This window comes from Eleginops maclovinus, chromosome 6, assembly GCF_036324505.1.
Source record: "Eleginops maclovinus isolate JMC-PN-2008 ecotype Puerto Natales chromosome 6, JC_Emac_rtc_rv5, whole genome shotgun sequence".
In the NCBI taxonomy this organism is placed as follows: Eukaryota; Metazoa; Chordata; class Actinopteri; order Perciformes; family Eleginopidae; genus Eleginops; species Eleginops maclovinus.
The window spans coordinates 22380666-22398493 of NC_086354.1; the positions used below are offsets into that span (position 1 = coordinate 22380666).

Here is a 17828-nt window from a genome sequence, read left to right on the forward strand (position 1 = left end):
GCAATAAATGCACCTGTTTTACCTGTTACTACTTCCCTCCCAAACAATATCTGATCTGGGAGTGACATTTTTAATCATTTAAGGAAAACATCTACACAGATTGGCATTTACTCTGAATCTTCTTCAGCTCAGGTAGAAGGAACTTAAGTGAAATTGAATCAAAATGACTTTGAATGCAGGTGTATTATAGTAGAGTCCTTAAGGTTGGATTAATTAATTGGGCTATTTGGCTTTCTTTTATTGATGCTTATTGTTGACTGACTTGCTAAAAATGGCGATTGGGAGAGTTATCTCGGTCCTTATTAAATCAAAACGTGACAATACTATGAAACACACTGTATGTCGTGCATGTGAAGGAGAAAGTAAACTATATCGGTGGCGTTGCCAAAGAGGGCGATATTAAGAAACATTTCCTACTTGTGTTGAGCAATACTCGTCCTTTCCTAGCCTCTCAGTAACACGTGCAGCGCTGCAGCGGCACTCTGCCCCAAACTACAGCCTGAGTGGAAGAGGAAGTAGAACAGTTGTTGTGTGTTTCATGAGAGTGTGTGTGTGTGTGTGTGTGTGTGTGTGTGTGTGTGTGTGTGTGTGTGTGTGTGTGTGTGTGTGTGTGTGTGTGTGTGTGTGTGTGTGTGTGTGTGTGTGTGTGTGTGTGTGTGTGTGTGTGTGTGTGTGTGTGTGTGTGTGTGTGTGTGTGTGTGTGTGTGTGTGTGTGTGTGTGTGTGTGTTTGCACTGCACTGCAGGTATGCAGCAGAGCAGGTTCGACTGTGTCACACAGAGAGGGGAGGGGAGAGAGGAGGTGAAAATGTGGAGCAGCTCTTCCTCCTCCTCTTCCTCCTCCTCCTCCTCCTCCTCCTCTACTAGGGAAATGAGAAACTTTGTCAGTCTGCCACCTAAAGGGTGATGTTGCCTGCTCTTCTGGTTACACTCTGACCTCTGAGTTATAATGTCTAGAGAACAAAAACCTTGTTCTTAATCTAACACTGTTTTTGGTGTTGAAATAGTTGTACTGGTTTGGTGTTGAAATAGTTGTACTGGTTTGGTTTTGAAATAGTTGTACTGGTTTGGTGTTGAAATAGTTGTACTGGTTTGGTTTTGAAATAGTTGTACTGGTTTGGTTTTGGCTGAAGACGACAGGTTGCATGCTTCTGAAATAAAGGCAGTTTGTTTTGATTGTAAGAAAGTCTACGGTAAACATGATGTGCATGATCTATTCACTACCCTTTCCAGTGAAGCGCTTTCTTTCTTCTTCTATTCAACTAATTCAATAGTAAAGCAGAACATTTCTACAGACAGACTACAAGAAAAACAAAGGTGGATGAAGCGGCGTGGCAGAAGGCGAGGCTTATGAAGAAGATAGACCTCTCATGATTTATGCTATCACATCGCCCCTGGTGAAAGACCTCAAGTTCAAATTTGATTGGCTTGGGCTTGAAAATTGAACTTTTCTCGACTTTCACCGCGAGCAACGTAGCCAAAGCGAAGCAACGGGACCACAATGCAGTTCGACAAAGCTTGACGTCAACCCATTCAAAGTGGGTGGGAAGGTGCGTCAAGCGTCAACACAACGGAACCGTGTGGACGGGCCGTTAGTCAAAAAAATGTATACCAGTTATGTCAGGTTTCTACTTTAATGCTTTTTTCCAATCAGTTTGTTTATCCATTGACCCATTTAAGTCATTTGTTTGCAGTGTAACTACTAAAGCTACACAGTTGAGAGATATGTAGCTTTTCTCCAACTCAAATCATCACTGTCTTATACTGTGTTTAAACTATTATCTTAAGACCAAGTTCCACTGAAACCACATCTGAAATGAAACAGTCAGAGGGACCCAGCACTTTCCTCCAACTTTATGTGAATCAGGACAACAGCTTAGCATACTGAAATGAACACGGTGTTCTGAATATCACACCAGACCAGCCTAAATATAAACTATGTGAGCATCTGCAGCAATTCCCGTCTAATATTAGCCGTGATGCGTTCACTGCCTGCAGCCTCTGTGGCTGGATGTGGTTTATCTGAAGAACAGTGGACAGTTGATTATTATTCCTCCGCAGAGCTGCAGGGGGCTTAGATAAACTCTGCAGGTCTCCTATCTGCAGCTGCCAGCGACACTCTGCCTTCCTCCTTATTCTCTGCTCATTAACTCCTGCTCCGGCTTGGAATAGGAAATTTGGAGTGAGCGGAGATGCAATCAGAGCAGCTTATATCTGCTGCAGTGGAGAGCACCTCACACTCTTCTGACTGCAGACTGTACAGCAGGTGTTGTGGATGCAGTTGGCTTCTGCTGGGATTGAGGCTTACTGGGACTGTAACGGGTCGGATACATTTAATTGGAGGAGGAACTACAACAAGATGCCAAAATAACGCTTGAAAGAGGCCAAAGTTATATATTTAAATTACATCATTTGTTAAAATGACAGTCCAAAACCCAACACGTGTTCATTTCTAATGGATAGAGGCATTCCTCTTTATTTCTGAATATTCAAACTGAGAATATTTAACATTTTTGTCTTGATTATTTAATTTAAAAAATCACTGATTTTCAAAATGGTAGCCACTTAATTCAGTATTCAGTCAGTATTTGTCAGCCAAGAAACACAAGGCAAACCAACTTGATGTAGCACAATTTAACAATAAGGTCATTTAAAGTACTAAAGAAATCATTAAAAAGGAAAATATAATTAAATTACCTTTAAATATCATAAAAATCCATCAGAAATAAAATAAAAAACTAAATAAATCAGAATAAGATTGATATAGAATAATAACTAGATTTAGTTTAAGACAGCAGAGATGTACAACACATTTATTTTATACTGCTGAATGTTTCAGGTGTCTAACTTAATATTTAACTTAACATTATCAGCCAACAAACCTGCTAAAGATCTTCATTTTACAAACCCTGAAGTTACCTTGAATCGACTCTTCCCAGCTCTCAGCTCATAATAACACTTGTACACCTCGACTGAAGCGCTTTGTACTTCTACAGATAGCCGCTCCTGTGATGTTAGAGGTCAACCTCTTACCGTGGTCCGGAGGTTTGAGAGCTGTGTATTGATTATGTGGTCAGCCCGCTCTCAGCAGATAATGGAGTCCAGGAGACACCCGGTGCATTTTTAATGAGCCTCCCTGGACCGTACAGTCTGTAGTTACATAATGAGGGCTTTCATTTGAGACCAATTATTAGAAGAACTTTTAGCTTTGCATCAAGCTCATCATACAAACGTGTGGTCTATAAAGAAGGGTTAGGGTTAGCAAATTATATTGAACATTTCCAACATCTGTGTCTTCTTGAATTTGCTCTCGAGTTGCACTTTGAGGATGTAAGTCATTTATATATATTTGTTTGAATTCTTTACTTGGTGTCACATATTCCCATCACAATAACAACAATGACCATCAGGGCTATGTAAGCAGTGATCTATCTTTTGTAATTTTTCCCCAGCTAAATTACACAAAACCAAAGGAAAACAAAACAAAACAACAGAATTAAAAGTCATTTATTTAATCGCCACAAACACAGCTTTGCTTTTTACATCCAGCTGTGTCTGTACCTCAGGTCATTCCTAACCCAGCGGTGTAACTGAGTATATAAAGTATTGTACTCGTACTTTACCTGAGCCATTTCTTTACTGATGCTTTATACTTAACTCCACAAAAATACAGTATTTTACGACGTTAGTAACTAGTTATTCTACAAATTAAGAGTTTGAATATTAAACTAGCCATCAGTTGCTTAAAGAACAATAGAAAATATAAAAGTATTTAGGTGAAATATTGTTTGCTTTACAGTACACTGCCAGGGAATAGTTTATGGCAGTTTCTACCACATAAGTGAAGTTTGATTTCAGAGGCAGGAGCAAAGTGTGCGTTTGTGGTCACCAATGAAGTGCGATACTACCCAACTGGCTTTTCTAACGGTTGATTGACTACCAGGACTTCCCCTTTGACAGACCCTTGCACTAAATCACATGTTCACTCGGCATTATCCAGGAAGACATCACTGAGCACCGCATGCAGGAACAGATTAAGCAGGGGCGATGGCAATAATCCGACTGAGGAGAAGCTTTTTTCGGGCAATCGCACTTCATGAAGAAGATGATGTGTTTATTAGTTGCTCCCCACCAGAGGTAATATCTCTACTTTTTTCAATTATTGAGATTCACTTTGAAGCTGCGACTTGCTTCACAGATTTGCACGATAGTGTTGCAAAGCGTTTCTGGTAAAAGCAGTCATTATTTTGCAAGTTTGGTTAATGGTTCGATGGTCTAACTTGCAAAGAAAGTTTCTTGGTTTTGGCCCTGACTTTCTGTCAAATGCTGGCTTCTTACATCTTTTAAAGTATAAGAAATGATTGTGATGTATGTGTTCATGCAATATCCAAATGGCAGAAAGTGATTTGGTCAAGACAAAATATGTGACATTTTTCTGAATAAAGTGTTGTGGAGCTGCAGAAAAGTCAAGGTCCAAAAACGGTAATCTATACTCTTGAAAATCCTTATTTGTTACAGATCCTGCTTAAAATAACTAAACCAATAAAATGTAATCTCGTTCACTTTCCACCTTTATGTTGTGAGGCTGTTTTTAGCAGCAAACGTCTTCCTGGGGTCGACTGAATATAGGATTCTCCCGTGCACCTCCAGCTGTTTGCTCGCCTCCTGCATATTTCATCCCTATTGATCCCCGTGTAATAAAAACATCACAGAGCCGGTGTTAGGAGCCTCGGGGCGCTGGCATTATTTATGGCTCTCTGCCCTGCCGTTGTGCAGAGAGGCAGCGTCTTTGTGAGGGCAGCATGAAATAATCATGACGAGCCGCGGCCCGTTGACTGGATCCGTCTCGCGTCGGGGGTTTCTGAAGAAGGACGCTCCGTCATTAGAGGCTGCACGCTGGATTTACTACGCCTGCTGCTCCACTGGAGACAGGAACTTTTAAACCAATAGCATTGCAATTCATTCTCACATGCATCATCTTTCCCTGTCACCTGCCAAAGTGACAGCATATTCAAAGAGCAATGGGAAGATTTTTCTTCTAAATTTGACATATAATTCATTTTTTCTAAAAGGTAATGATGAAAAATAAGAAATAGTTTGCTGTCAATTTATATTAAAGATATTTACTTTTATCCAAATTGTTATGCCATTCATTAAAGGTGATACTAGTGTATTTTATGGAGGCACTCAATTTACAGAAAGATTGTTTCATTGGCATCAATTTTGAAAATGATTTGACATTTTGTTCCATTTTCAAGTGAAAATGGATCAAAATGTCAAATCATTTGATGCTACGAGCTTCTCTAATGGAATATAACTTAGATTTGTCTTGTTTTATACCAGTAACGTTTAAGGATGTGTGCATAGGCTTTTAAAAATTGTGATTTCTTACTTGCCAAATCATTCAGCGATTTATCAAAGAAGGTGGTCTCAAGAAAACTGTGGGGATTATTTTGTTGTGTTGTACGTGAACTCTTGGTCTTCATGTATGAATTCTGTTTCGGGGTAAACACATTTTAGTTCATAATTGCATATTTGCAAAGAATCATTTGTGTACAGCATTAAGAACATATGATAAAGCCAGGCCCCATTGAAAGAGGAGTGGTGTGTATTGAACAGACCACTTCCTGTCTGTTTCCACAGCGCTTTTCTCACAGCTGCAGGGATTAGCCTGGACAAACAGTCCTACTAAACCCTCTTGATACTCAGTTTCACTTCCTGTTTTCTACCTGACTTCGGTCAGTGCCACTCTGTTATACAACTTCCTTCCCTGTCCTCGTCCGTATCGCCTTCCTTCAAGGCTCGGCTCATCCGTGGTCAACAGTGCTTGTGTCAGCTTTAAAAACACGGGAAACACTGCAAAGATCAAGGTTGAAACCTTAAACCTTGAAACCTTGAAACCTTAAGATCAGGGGATGGATTGAAGTGTTTTATGCCTGGTTTATGCACGTTGTGCAATAACACTACCAACATGCAACAAATACTTTTCGTTTTTCACAATTTACTTGAGTTATTACTGGCTGCTACAGAAAAAAAACTGTGCAATTTAAACTTTCTAAACATCCCCACTGTGGTTTATCTTTCTGATGAGCAGCTGTTGAATCACACCCTGAAAGCTGTGAATTTCTCTTTCAGTCGAGGAGCTTTTCCCTGATTATATAACAGACTGAAATCCACTCACAGCTCCTCTTCCTTTTCTGTCTCTCCCCCCCTATCATCAGACGGTTTCCTCGTCAGGCCACGGCTGCTCCGAGTCTCCAATCTACACCAACCTGCAGGAGCTGAAGATCACCCAGAGCAGCCTCCCCCCCGCCCCCTCCAGCTCCCCCCTCCACGTGCTGGGCGACTGGGAGACCTACAGGGACCAGAACGGCCGCCACTACTACTACAACCGCTCCACCCAGGAGAGGACCTGGAAGCCCCCCCGGGCCAGGGAGCCGAGCACCGGGAGCTCCAGAGGAGAGAGCCAGAGCGCCGGAGAGAGCTCTGAGGTACAGAAACACTTAGACGCACACACACACACACACACACACACACACACACACACACACACACACACACACGCACACACGTCATAATATCTGAGGTAAGGTAAGTTGTCATTTCCGCATTTCAAAGGCTGCAATATAGTTAAGTATTTGTATTTTCTGAACGCGACCCTAATATTTGCATTCACCCATTTATTCATTACGTCCATAAGCACAGATTATGTATCAAAAACTTGATGCTGAATATGGAAGCAACACAAATCAACTCTACAATATCAATATTAAGATTTATTGTCAAACTCATTCAGATATACGGATTTGATGCTCCATATCTCCCGGCTCTAGTGGGGGCTTATAATGATGCAGGTATTAAAACGATAAAGATAAAAAGTTTCAAATATTGTTTTTAGAGATAACATACAGGTACTCTCGTTTCTCGTGTGCAAACACCAACAGTAGAGGATGCAGGAATCTGAGAAATGTGGAGATAAGAGTGTGCAAAGCTCTCGTAACCTTGTCATTTGTTAAACACCTTGAGAATCCCTGCACAAAGCAGCTGGGATTCATTTAGTTTTCGTGACAAAGATCTCCGCTCTGGTCTGGGTGAAGGTTTATAACAAATCACATTTTTTAGATTGAATCCACTCATTCTTTTTTTCCCAACCCCTAAATGAATGAAAATGTCCAAAGATGATGTCACTCTGAACTCAAACAGGTTCTCACAAGTATAGAATTACAAGAACTCTCACACACACACACTTCCAGTTTCCTTTCATGAACTCCCATACATCTGGGACTCTGATTTAGAGCTAATTAGATGGCTGTACCACACTGCCACCTACAGGCAGGAGGCTGCCTCTGTTGCTTTATTATTCTGTGTCACAAAACCAGCCTCAGATCTGCACCACATGTCAAAGAGTGATTCTTAGCTTTTAGATCTGATTCTCTGGGTTCTAATAAAGTGGTGTTGGGGACTTTCTGATTTATGGGATGTGGGTGCATGGCTGTCTTCTCTCCTCTGTTCCTCCCTGGTGAAAGACTTCCTCTCTTCTCTCCTCTCTCTGCACTGATGGTAGACCACTCCCCTCTCGCTCTCGCCATCTTTCCTTCCCTTCCTCTCGCTCTCCATCGGTCGGCTGCAGCCTCTGTCGTCGGAAGACTTCAGTACCTACTCTAGCCAATCAGACAGTCAATATGGCTCACCGCCGCGTGGTTGGTCAGAGGAGATGGATGAGCACGGCCACACGCTGTACATCAGCGACCATACCAACGAGAAGGTACCGTATGCATGAGGGTGTCTTCACTGTGGTGGTCTCTGGGAGTGCTGGTGGAGGCGGGTTCCTGGTTCTTTACACTAAAATGTCCTCATATTATAACAAGAATGAATCCAACTACAAGAGAAGGGGTTAATATAAAAAACTGTTTCTGCAATTTTCCCCAAACAGTGGCTGAAAGTAGCTAAGAACATTTACTCAAGTTCTGCACATACGTACAATATGGAGGTACTGAGTATTTTCACTTTCACTCAAAGCCAATATTGTACTTTGGACTCCTCTACATTTATCTGATAGCTTTTGTGATTTAGCAGATTAAGATTTGTAGCTAATACAAAAAAGAATTCAACTAATAAATAAACATGGACTTCTTATTATAGGTACTTTTTCTTTTGCATTATGAAAATCACTTTAAAATGTCTATGTTTGTCTGTAGGGCAGATGTTTTTGCACAATACTTCAGGACTTACACGTATGTTGTGTGTTTTCTCCGTCTGTGTTCACCCCAGTGGTTAAAACACGTTGATGAGCAGGGCAGGCCGTATTACTACAGCGCGGACGGATCAAGGTCAGAATGGGAGCTGCCGAAGGTAAGGTTCTGTCACAATCACTTCAGATTATTAAATGTTAGTCCCGGCTTACAAATCGTTTTCTATAGACTTAACAAAATGTATTTGTTTGGTACAGATCCTTTTAAAGAGTCCTGATATACATTTAGTAGAAGTTAAAGTACCGGTATATAAACACAGTATGATGGCCTGTTTCCTCCCTGCAGTACAAGCACTCCCTTCCCCCACCTGGAGACGCTCCGAAGAGTCGGAGTCTGGACCGGAGAAGCGTTGAGCCCATCGTCCTCACCAAGTGGAGACACAGCGCCTACGTCCAAGACCCCAACGACAAGGTCCGACACCAAAACGGATTAATATTCAATTTCACTTCTAGCAAAGGTTCAGCACTCATTCCATGCTTGTGTATGGACTGTTCTGATAAAGGGTGTACTTGTTCACTGGTGAGGTGCATTATTACATCACTCCCGAGTCTCAGCTGTAGACTGGTTGCTTTGCAGCGGCTGATAAAAACCCGGCGTTTCCGCACAGGCTCTGCCCGCCAACACCAGTACAAACACCAAGTCAGTAGCCTGTCAACCGACCAATCAGTGTCCTTGAATCCAAGCAGACGATCAGCATGCATGATAACAATCACACAGCAGGAGTCATTATCCCCATCTTCATGTCCAATCGTTTTTGGCCTGATTCACTTGAGTTGATTTGAATCATTTCACAAAGAAACTGAATATTCAATCATCGCCCACAACGGCACAGAAATGATTTGTCTCTAAAATAAAAAATGCTGAAGATGAAGTAGTTTCTAGCAGCATGGCCACTGTGATAAATCCCTGCCTCCACGTCTAATTAATAATCCACCCGTGCCTCCTGGACATCTCTCAGGTACTCACTTTGCAGAATCATAATCTCCCTCTAATTGCCCTCGCACTCGTTGAGCTGTTTGTGTCTTCTTAACCTCTCGTTAGCCTCCTGTTGTTAGCCCATGTGACAGTGTGTGTTTTTTTTGTCCCTTTCTCTTCACTAGGATGCTCTTCTGAACCCAAAGCCCTCCTCTCCCGAATCTGACTCCTGCCCTTCGTCTCCCAAGCCCCCTGCCTCTGTTAGTACTCACCCCTCACCTCACCTCCTCACCCGCCCTGCAGGGGGTTCACTTAACCCTGGTGGTATCACACGTTGCAGCTTATTGCAGGGTTTCTGCACAGGTATAGCAAACCTGGAATTAAATAAAGAAAGGATTGTGTCCCAGTAAACAATACATGCATTCTGATATGTGTTGCAGTGACGATGTACAGCAAAAGGACACGAAGCAAGTCAATTTGAATTTGATCCTGTGTAGATTCCCTGTTAATAAGCAAGAAAGCTGCCATCCTTAGAAGATTAATTGATCAGTCAATCAGCAGGAAAATCATCACCAAGGAGGAGTTGCTTGGTTTGATACGTTGTTGGGTTGGTTTCTGGTTGTGTGATCCGTTGTGTTTCCCCAATAATCGCCCTGTGTGGTAACATCTGGAACTAAATATGGCCGGTTCATGCTGTTTAGTAAATAATCCTTTAATCTGATTTCACTCTTCAGTGTTGAATCACGCGTCTTTTTGGAGGTGGAATAATGTTTTTCCTTCAGGCTGAAAGCTGGGATTGTTCCGGTGGTGGGTTCTCTGTGTGCTGCTGATGGTGTCTTACAATGGAGTGACCCTCTTATTGTTTCCCATCTTTCTCTCCTGTCATCCTATACAACAGGGATTGATGTGTGTGTGTGTGTCTTCATGTTTTTCCTTCTCTCCAGCCCTCTGAAAAGTGCGGCCTTCTGAATGTGACAAAGATCACCGAGCACGGCAAGAAAGTACGGTGAGTATCCCAGACTGAAACCACACCAATTTGGACATTTTGCTGTGTTAATGTAGAGTTTTAAAAGGACATCTGTGAAGATATTTAGCTACACAAGCCCTATGGAGTATTTGTAAGTGTATATAGTGAGAAGGTCTTTGTATTTTCTGAACTCTGTGTTGCAGGAAGAACTGGACCTCCTCTTGGACGGTGCTGCAAGGATCCTCGCTGCTGTTCACCAAAAACCAAGCAGGCGGGACCAGCTGGGTCAGTGACAGCAAGCTCTTACATCTACAACACAGCCACAATGTTTTCTAGAGTAATAGTCACAGGAAACTCAGAGGGCTAATGAGGGGAGACTGTACTTACGATACGATAACAAGTCGTTATAAGTCTGAAGTGTCTCTTACATCACAGTAGCAAACCTTAAATCTAATTCTTTGTATGTTATTCACGATCAACACGGAGTATTGTTCCTCGTCTATACAGCGAGCTGAAGTCTGAAGTTGTTCATATGAACTCTCTCTCTTTATTTGTTTCCTCTCTGTTCAGTTCGGAGGCGGTCAGTCTAAGCCAGAGTTCACTGTGGACCTAAGGGGCGGCTCGGTGGAGTGGGCCTCTAAGGACAAATCCAGCAAGAAGCACGTTATGGAGGTGGGGGAATTTCACTCGGTTGTTTTTGATATTATGTATCATTAAAAAAGCACTGAAAGGTCTCAGAAAATGTGTTTCCCCTTGGCCTCTTCCCAAGCACAAAGACATTTTGCCGTCTAATATTCATTCCTTTATTTATTGTTAATTACATCTTGGCTTCATGCATTGCTGTGATGTGTCGATGGACTTAAATGACAGTTGAATAAACAAATTCATCTCCTTATAACTTTAAGACTTTAAGATTCTTAACTATCATGTATTCTTGTGAATATTGCGAGTTGTCTTATACGCAAGTGCCAAAGAAAAGTTCCCATTAAATGCTAATCTAATTAGTTAATTGATTAATGAATTGATCTGAAAATAGAAACCGTAAGGTGTAGTAGATGAAACAGCATGGTACAACTGTGACATCCCTTTAAGTGGAATTCATTTAACAGATTTACAGAGAACATGAGAAAACCATGAAGACTGTTTGAATAAATGCAAACGAACCTAGTTAATAATGTTTTACTTCTGACTCTGCGTCTCTCCGTGCTGCAGGTGAAGACTCGGCAGGGCACCGAGCTTCTGATCCAGTCAGATAACGACGGGCTCGTCAACGAATGGTACCAAGCGCTGCAGGACACCATCAGCACCCATGTGAGCCCCATCACCTCCAAACGGTTCCAAAACGCGTCATATACTCACATTATCTATCATAAAACAATACAAAACAATCATAAATGTAACATGTTGTTTCAATTTAGTTGTTAATAACTGAAATGGAATTAATTTGGACGACCATCACCGGTCAATGCGTGTCAGTGAAATGACTGGGATGACAGGAGGGTGCATTTAATAAATATGGCTTAAATGACCTCCTTAATGTTACATAGAGTAGCCAGAATTATCACAAGCCACCCAAAACTATTTTCTCCACTACTATTTAAGTAATAAAAAGCACCACGATTTTGCCTACTCTGGGAACACTGGGCTCTGATTCAAGTGAATATTATTGCAGGGTAATGAATCAATGGTTATGTTTGGGTATTTATTCATTTAGTTTTTTTCAAACAACCTTCTTAAACACTCAAGCTAAGCTAGGGAAAGCAACTTAACTAATTATCATAATTTTAAACTGAATTTAAATAGAAATAACATTAAAGAAACAGCAGAAACAATAGACTAGTTCATTTCCCTTTTAATCAACAGATCAGGTTTGTTGATCTGTTTGCTGCCTTGAGAGTCCAAAGGTGCACTAGGTAGAAGTTTTTACAACCTGTATCTTATTCTGTGTGTGTGTGGGTCATATGTGTGTGTGTTTCAGGCTTGGGAGTCTGATGAGGCCATTGAAGAAGACATGCCCGAGTCGCCTGGTGCGGAGAAACACGACAAGGACAGAGAACAGAGAGACTCAAAGAAAGGCAGAGGTCTGTCTAATGTTTCAAACACATGTACAAACACATGTTTGCTGTATTCCAAAATGAAAAATACATCACAAAGTATACGTGTGTCAATAAAACCAAACAAATGGAGTTGAATATGACAGCAGGACTTGGTACACACATTATGCAACACAGAAAATGAAACCTCAGAGAGTCATCCATCACGTGATTAGTTGCCCTTATAAAACGAGTGCATATCAGTTTTATTTCCTCCAAACCTCCTCTGCCCGTCATGCCGATCAGTGTATTGAGACGCGTGGTGGATAACGCCGTCCTCACCCATCTGTCCTCTGCAGCCATGAAGACGTCCCCCAGCTTGGACGCCTCGGACAACAAGAAGACGAGACACAAGCTGAAGAAGTTCCTGACCCGCCGGCCCACTCTGCAGGCCGTCAGAGACAAGGGATACATAGAAGGTACCGGAGAGCCAGGAGTTTTATCTGTGTCGTATTTATTTGCACATTGTAAAAAACAGGGTTCAATCTTTGGATTCCTGAGATATTATGGACTAATTCGTTGGAGAAATGAATACGTGTTCGTGCAATATTTAGGAAGTATTCTGATGCTGCCTGGTTTTTAGAAAAGCTAAACTAAAAAACAAGGCAAGTGTATTTCTGTAGCGCATTTGAAACGTTAGGCGATCCAAAGCTTTTACTTTTGCTGAACATAAAACATCAAAGCACTAAGATATAGAGCAACAGAGACAGATTATAAAAGAACATTAAAGTACAAGACTAATTAAAAAGGCAGGAGACAACACATTAAAACAAGCTAAAATAGAGTAAGATAAGAAATGTAAAAATGAGCTACAATTATAAAAGTTACAGTGTAAGATATGAAGAGTTATTTGATTTATTAGAAAGCAGCGACAAAAAAAAAGAAGTCTTTAGTCCTGATTTAAAAGAAGGGAGAGTTGCAGCAAGTATAATTACCTAACGTAAAACTAAACTGCAGAAGAAACTTATTTCTCCTTCACATTTCCTTTTCTGCTGCTGTTTTCATGTCTATATCAATGGTTTCTTGACCTCTGTTATACACTCAACTACGGAAGCCCTGAGGGGCAATGGAGTATTGTTTTTTTGTTAATCCAACTTTGAAGTAAATGGTTTTCTTTCCTCTGTTTATGCAGAGAAGAATTTAGCCAACTTTTGTTTCATCTGTGAAAAAGACAGTTGGGGAGAAAAACATTTTGTGCAGGGGAAATTTATTAGAAAGACCTGACTGTAAATAAATAATAATAACCTTTTCAGGTATTAACAGTTAACAGATTTACAAATTGGATCACCAGATGTTTTACTAAGACCTTTTTCAGTACTACACATACCAATCCTGTATACTTTTATTGAATGTGTCCTCCATTGAGCCAGTAGGTCTACTTGAATCGGGAAAAGTCAATGTTTAGAGTCATAATATTCTATTCCATTCTTATATTTGTTGCGTGAAGTCTTAGGCTGACAGAACTCACACTATGTGACTTTCCTCTATCTGCACCAGAGGCTCCTCGATCTGATTAAGCGAACACTAAGCGCGGACTCTGGACTGTTGTGATGACGCTGGTTGTCTTTCCCTGTCTTCAGATCAGGTGTTCGGCTGCACTCTGTCCAGTCTGTGTCAGAGAGAGAACGCCACTGTGCCAATCTTTGTCAAGATGTGCATCGACCACGTGGAGAACAATGGTGGGTTTCACTCATTTACCTTGACCTTTGACCTCAGTTACTTTAGTTTCTGTCATAAAGAAGGGTGGGGTACACTACTTCATGATAACACGGGGAGAGTCGCATTCAGAGTGGCATACAGTCACTATTCTCTTAAAGCTAATTAAAGCAAACCATATACATAATCTAGATTACTGAACTGATTAATGCTTTACTCCCATGATCCTTTGCAGGTCTGTGTGTAGACGGGTTGTATAGAGTCAGTGGGAACCTGGCTATCATACAGAAACTACGCTTTGCAATCAATCATGGTAAGTTTGTCTTTGTTATATACAAGAAAACACAAGGTGACAAAGTTAGGAATGAGAATAACACACGTAATAATTGCTTATACATAAAAAAACAAGACCTGAAACCCGGAAATGTGTTAGCATTTTAGCATTTCCTGTTCCTTTACCCACATTAGCTGTTTGAGCTTAGCGGTGGTGACGTGAACTTATGCAACCACCGTGCAGATTATATTAAGTATGCTTTTGGGAAAAAAGTGTTGTTACAGCAGCATGTAAAAAGACATTGCACATCATTAAGAAACAAAAATAAAGAAAAACAAACTGAATAATTTAGAAAACAACATAATAAACTAACCTACTAAATGAACTATAAACATAGGATATTATAGTGTGTGCAAGTTGTTGTAGTTTTAAATACTATATTTAGGGTTATTGAAGGGAGTAAAAAATCTGTGGGAAATAGAATTAGTTTATTGCCTAGCGTTAACTTTTTACCTCTGCTGAAATTATGAAAGGGGTTTTAATATGTGGACATGACGCTGATGAACAACACGTGTAAGTATCATGACGGTGTGTTAGACACAGAGCTTATTTTCTGCTAAAACCCAATGCTGACTCCCGGGGCCTACAAAATACGTCCTCCACTTTATCCCTATTTAAATGTCTTGTTTCTTTTCCTTACATAAGACTTTACCCACGTCTGTGTGTACGGCACTCTCAGTGAAGGATTTGTGTTTGCAGATGAGAAGGTGAACCTGTCAGACAGCAAGTGGGAGGACTTCCATGTGATCACTGGAGCTTTAAAGATGTACTTCAGAGAGCTGCCGGAGCCTCTCTTCACCTACGCTTTCTTCCACGACTTCGTCAGCGCAATCAGTACGTGGAAAAAACAGCTGTACCAACGCTATCTGTAATCAGTCATGCATTAACTCGCACTCCGAAGTCAGTCTACTGTCTGTATCACGACTGAGCATATCAAGATTCAATATTTATTTCAGATACGCTGATGTTGTTCAGATTTTAACAGCTTTCTTTGGACAAGAAAGGGCAACAGAGGATCAATGCCAAGGCTGCATGTCAACAGGATTATTTTAGAAATATTCTTTTAAAATAGTTCATCTTTTATTGGGAATAACTAAAACAATCTGCTTATGTTGTGTGTGTAGAAGTAGTCAGAAGAAGGCATGAAACTCTTTGATGAACCCAGATGAAACGCTTTGATACATGTTGTGTTTTCTGTTGTGCAGAGTCTCCAGACTACAAGCAGCGAGTTCAGTCCATCAAAGATCTGGTCAGACAGCTGCCCGTCTGCAACCACGACACCATGCAGACTCTCTTCAAACACCTCAGGAAGTGAGAAGCACTCTCTTACTACTATATGATTTATGTTTCCTGTTCTTTCACTGGCTGTGTATAATTCCTACTTATCAAATCACATGTTGATGCCTCTTTCGGGTGACATCTGCTGCCTGAGATACTTTTGAGCTGTCTGTCATAACGAATTTGGTTGAAGCATACAGTATATTTCACCTACAACGGTCCGAATGAACCATCATACATATCTGATTCTAAAAAATACACGATACAATTTATATATGACACTGTGTCTCCTCTCCAGGGTGATCGACCACGGTGAGGAGAACCGGATGACCACTCAGAGCGTCGCCATCGTGTTCGGCCCCACGCTGCTGCGCCCGGAAAAGGAGACGTGGAACATCGCGGTCCACATGGTGTACCAGAACCAGATAGTGGAGCTCATACTGCTGGAGTACGAGAACATTTTCGGCAGGTAGAGAGAGACGCTGGAGGATGAGCCTCTTGTTTTCCTCTCTTATTCTCCCATCAGCAGAGCTCTTCCTAACCCAGCGTGGCCCTGCCAAACACAGCCTAGCTTGGATCGGTTCGGTCCGGGCTCAAGCAGCTTCTCTTCATCTCAAATTGTCATCACTGGCTTTCTCCTCTTGTACAACCTCCGGACCAAAGCCATGCAAATGTGTCATAAACCTAAATATAGATGTATCTAACTAGCGACCAAAAAAAAGGTATAGTCTTTTCAGTATCTCATTTTCTCCTGCAGCTGCGTTTGTGCCACTTTACTGCAATAGATGACGTCCAAATGTCCCGACACTGGATTCCTAATACAGGGCCAAAAAACGCCTCTTCTACTGCACAGAGACCAAAGCAAAGAATAAGTTGGTTCGAAGTTAGGAGGCGTCAGTATTGGAGGTTGAAGACTGTACTGTATTGTGTAACTTGTCATCACTCCTTTAAGAACCACATTGGGGGAAAAAAGAGAAGAAACCAAACTGCTGTGCTTGGCTTTAGACGTTTAGACACTAAGAGAAGAAACGTGGAGAAAAAGGGATGATATGGAACGCTTTTATTTAGGAATTATATGAACATTTACTGCCATTTCCATACAGTTCTCCCTGTGTCTTTCCTTTTATTTTAATGCTTCACCGTCAAAATGACCATCAAATTACTCTCCACATGTTTTCTTGATTTCTTTAAGAAAATTAGCTTTTTTTTTCATCGCTCTTTAGAAAGAAGAATTCTTAAAACGTTTGATGAATTGAAGTAAACTGAGATGTATTTTAAACCCTTTATTTACAAACCCTCACACATTTTGTGCAGTAAAGCTCAATTATCCTGTCCAAATTGCATGCATTTTTAATAAAACGTACAATATAAAACACATCAAAGTTTCACTTTTGAGCATTACATTGTCCATCCGTGAGACTGGTTATGTGGAAGTGTTTTAAATAGTAAGCTTATGACGAAGAATTCAAGATATCATGGTGTGAATAATTGTCTTTTTTTTCTTGTGGGAAAATGGTCATTCCTTTAAATATTCCGTTCCCCTTCTGCCTTTTTTCTCTTCCTGTAATACTGGACCTGGGTCCTCTGAACACATGAGAGGTTTTCACTCTGTAATATCTGCACGCCACCTTCTCCATTTGGCTTTATGAACAAATCATGTTGCAGCAGCCACAACTTGAAAAACAAAGAAATGGTACTCAGCTGTGTCTTTCCTTGACTCATGGATATTAAATGTTAAGGCAAACAGTCTTTGAAACATGATTCCATTGATAAATCTGTACAGTGTTTATGTGTGTGCATGTGGATCAAGGTGTGGGGTGGATGGATGAATGGACGCAATGACAATATATTGTACAAATAGTGAAAATAAATATGTATGCCTGGAATGTTAAAGAATATTATAAGAGGGAGAAATCACTATTTTTGTGATTGTTTTGTGACCAGAGGAATAAAGTTATGAACTGGGATGTGGAGGTTTACCTGTGGTTCAGGTAAATGAAAGATTGTTTGAATGTAACTCTGGAGGGTAACTGTTGGCTTTACCAAACTGGAATAAAGACCTCTGATAAGAGATATTTCCAAAGGACATATTTGCTGTTTCTTTTTTTTACTGATGCAAACATTTAGATTTGCGTTACAGAAGCTCTATGTATTTCAATGTGAGGATCGAGGAGGTGACTCCTGAAATAAACCATAAGGGACAAGTCACAACATACCATACAAGTCAAACTTGTGCAAACTCTACTGTCTATTGATTTAGAAAGTAAACATTTTATAGATTTGCTTTAGGATTTTATAACGGACATACAAGATTACAAATGTGTCAATAGGTCAG

At 40.8% G+C, this 17828-nt stretch overlaps 1 protein-coding gene across 4 annotated transcripts in view; it reads left to right on the forward strand.

Annotated features, from left to right (window-relative positions):
- LOC134865780 (rho GTPase-activating protein 12-like) overlaps positions 1–17579 on the forward strand; it is a 46960-nt gene extending 29381 nt beyond the window's left edge. For 2 of the 4 annotated variants that reach the window (XM_063885489.1, XM_063885490.1), the window contains exons 3-18: positions 6220–6489; positions 7563–7763; positions 8270–8350; positions 8536–8661; positions 9351–9425; positions 10110–10171; positions 10336–10417; positions 10703–10804; positions 11345–11443; positions 12111–12213; positions 12525–12644; positions 13806–13904; positions 14117–14194; positions 14915–15049; positions 15421–15526; positions 15792–17579. In XM_063885489.1, the coding sequence (XP_063741559.1) occupies positions 6220–6489; positions 7563–7763; positions 8270–8350; positions 8536–8661; positions 9351–9425; positions 10110–10171; positions 10336–10417; positions 10703–10804; positions 11345–11443; positions 12111–12213; positions 12525–12644; positions 13806–13904; positions 14117–14194; positions 14915–15049; positions 15421–15526; positions 15792–15966 (1914 nt within the window). In that variant the 3' untranslated portion in view covers positions 15967–17579. Of the gene's footprint in view, positions 1–6219; positions 6490–7562; positions 7764–8264; positions 8351–8535; positions 8662–9350; positions 9426–10109; positions 10172–10335; positions 10418–10702; positions 10805–11344; positions 11444–12110; positions 12214–12524; positions 12645–13805; positions 13905–14116; positions 14195–14914; positions 15050–15420; positions 15527–15791 lie in introns of all 4 variants that reach the window. The other 2 variants (XM_063885491.1, XM_063885492.1) reach the window with 2 other exon arrangements.
- The last annotated feature ends 249 nt before the right edge of the window (positions 17580–17828 follow it).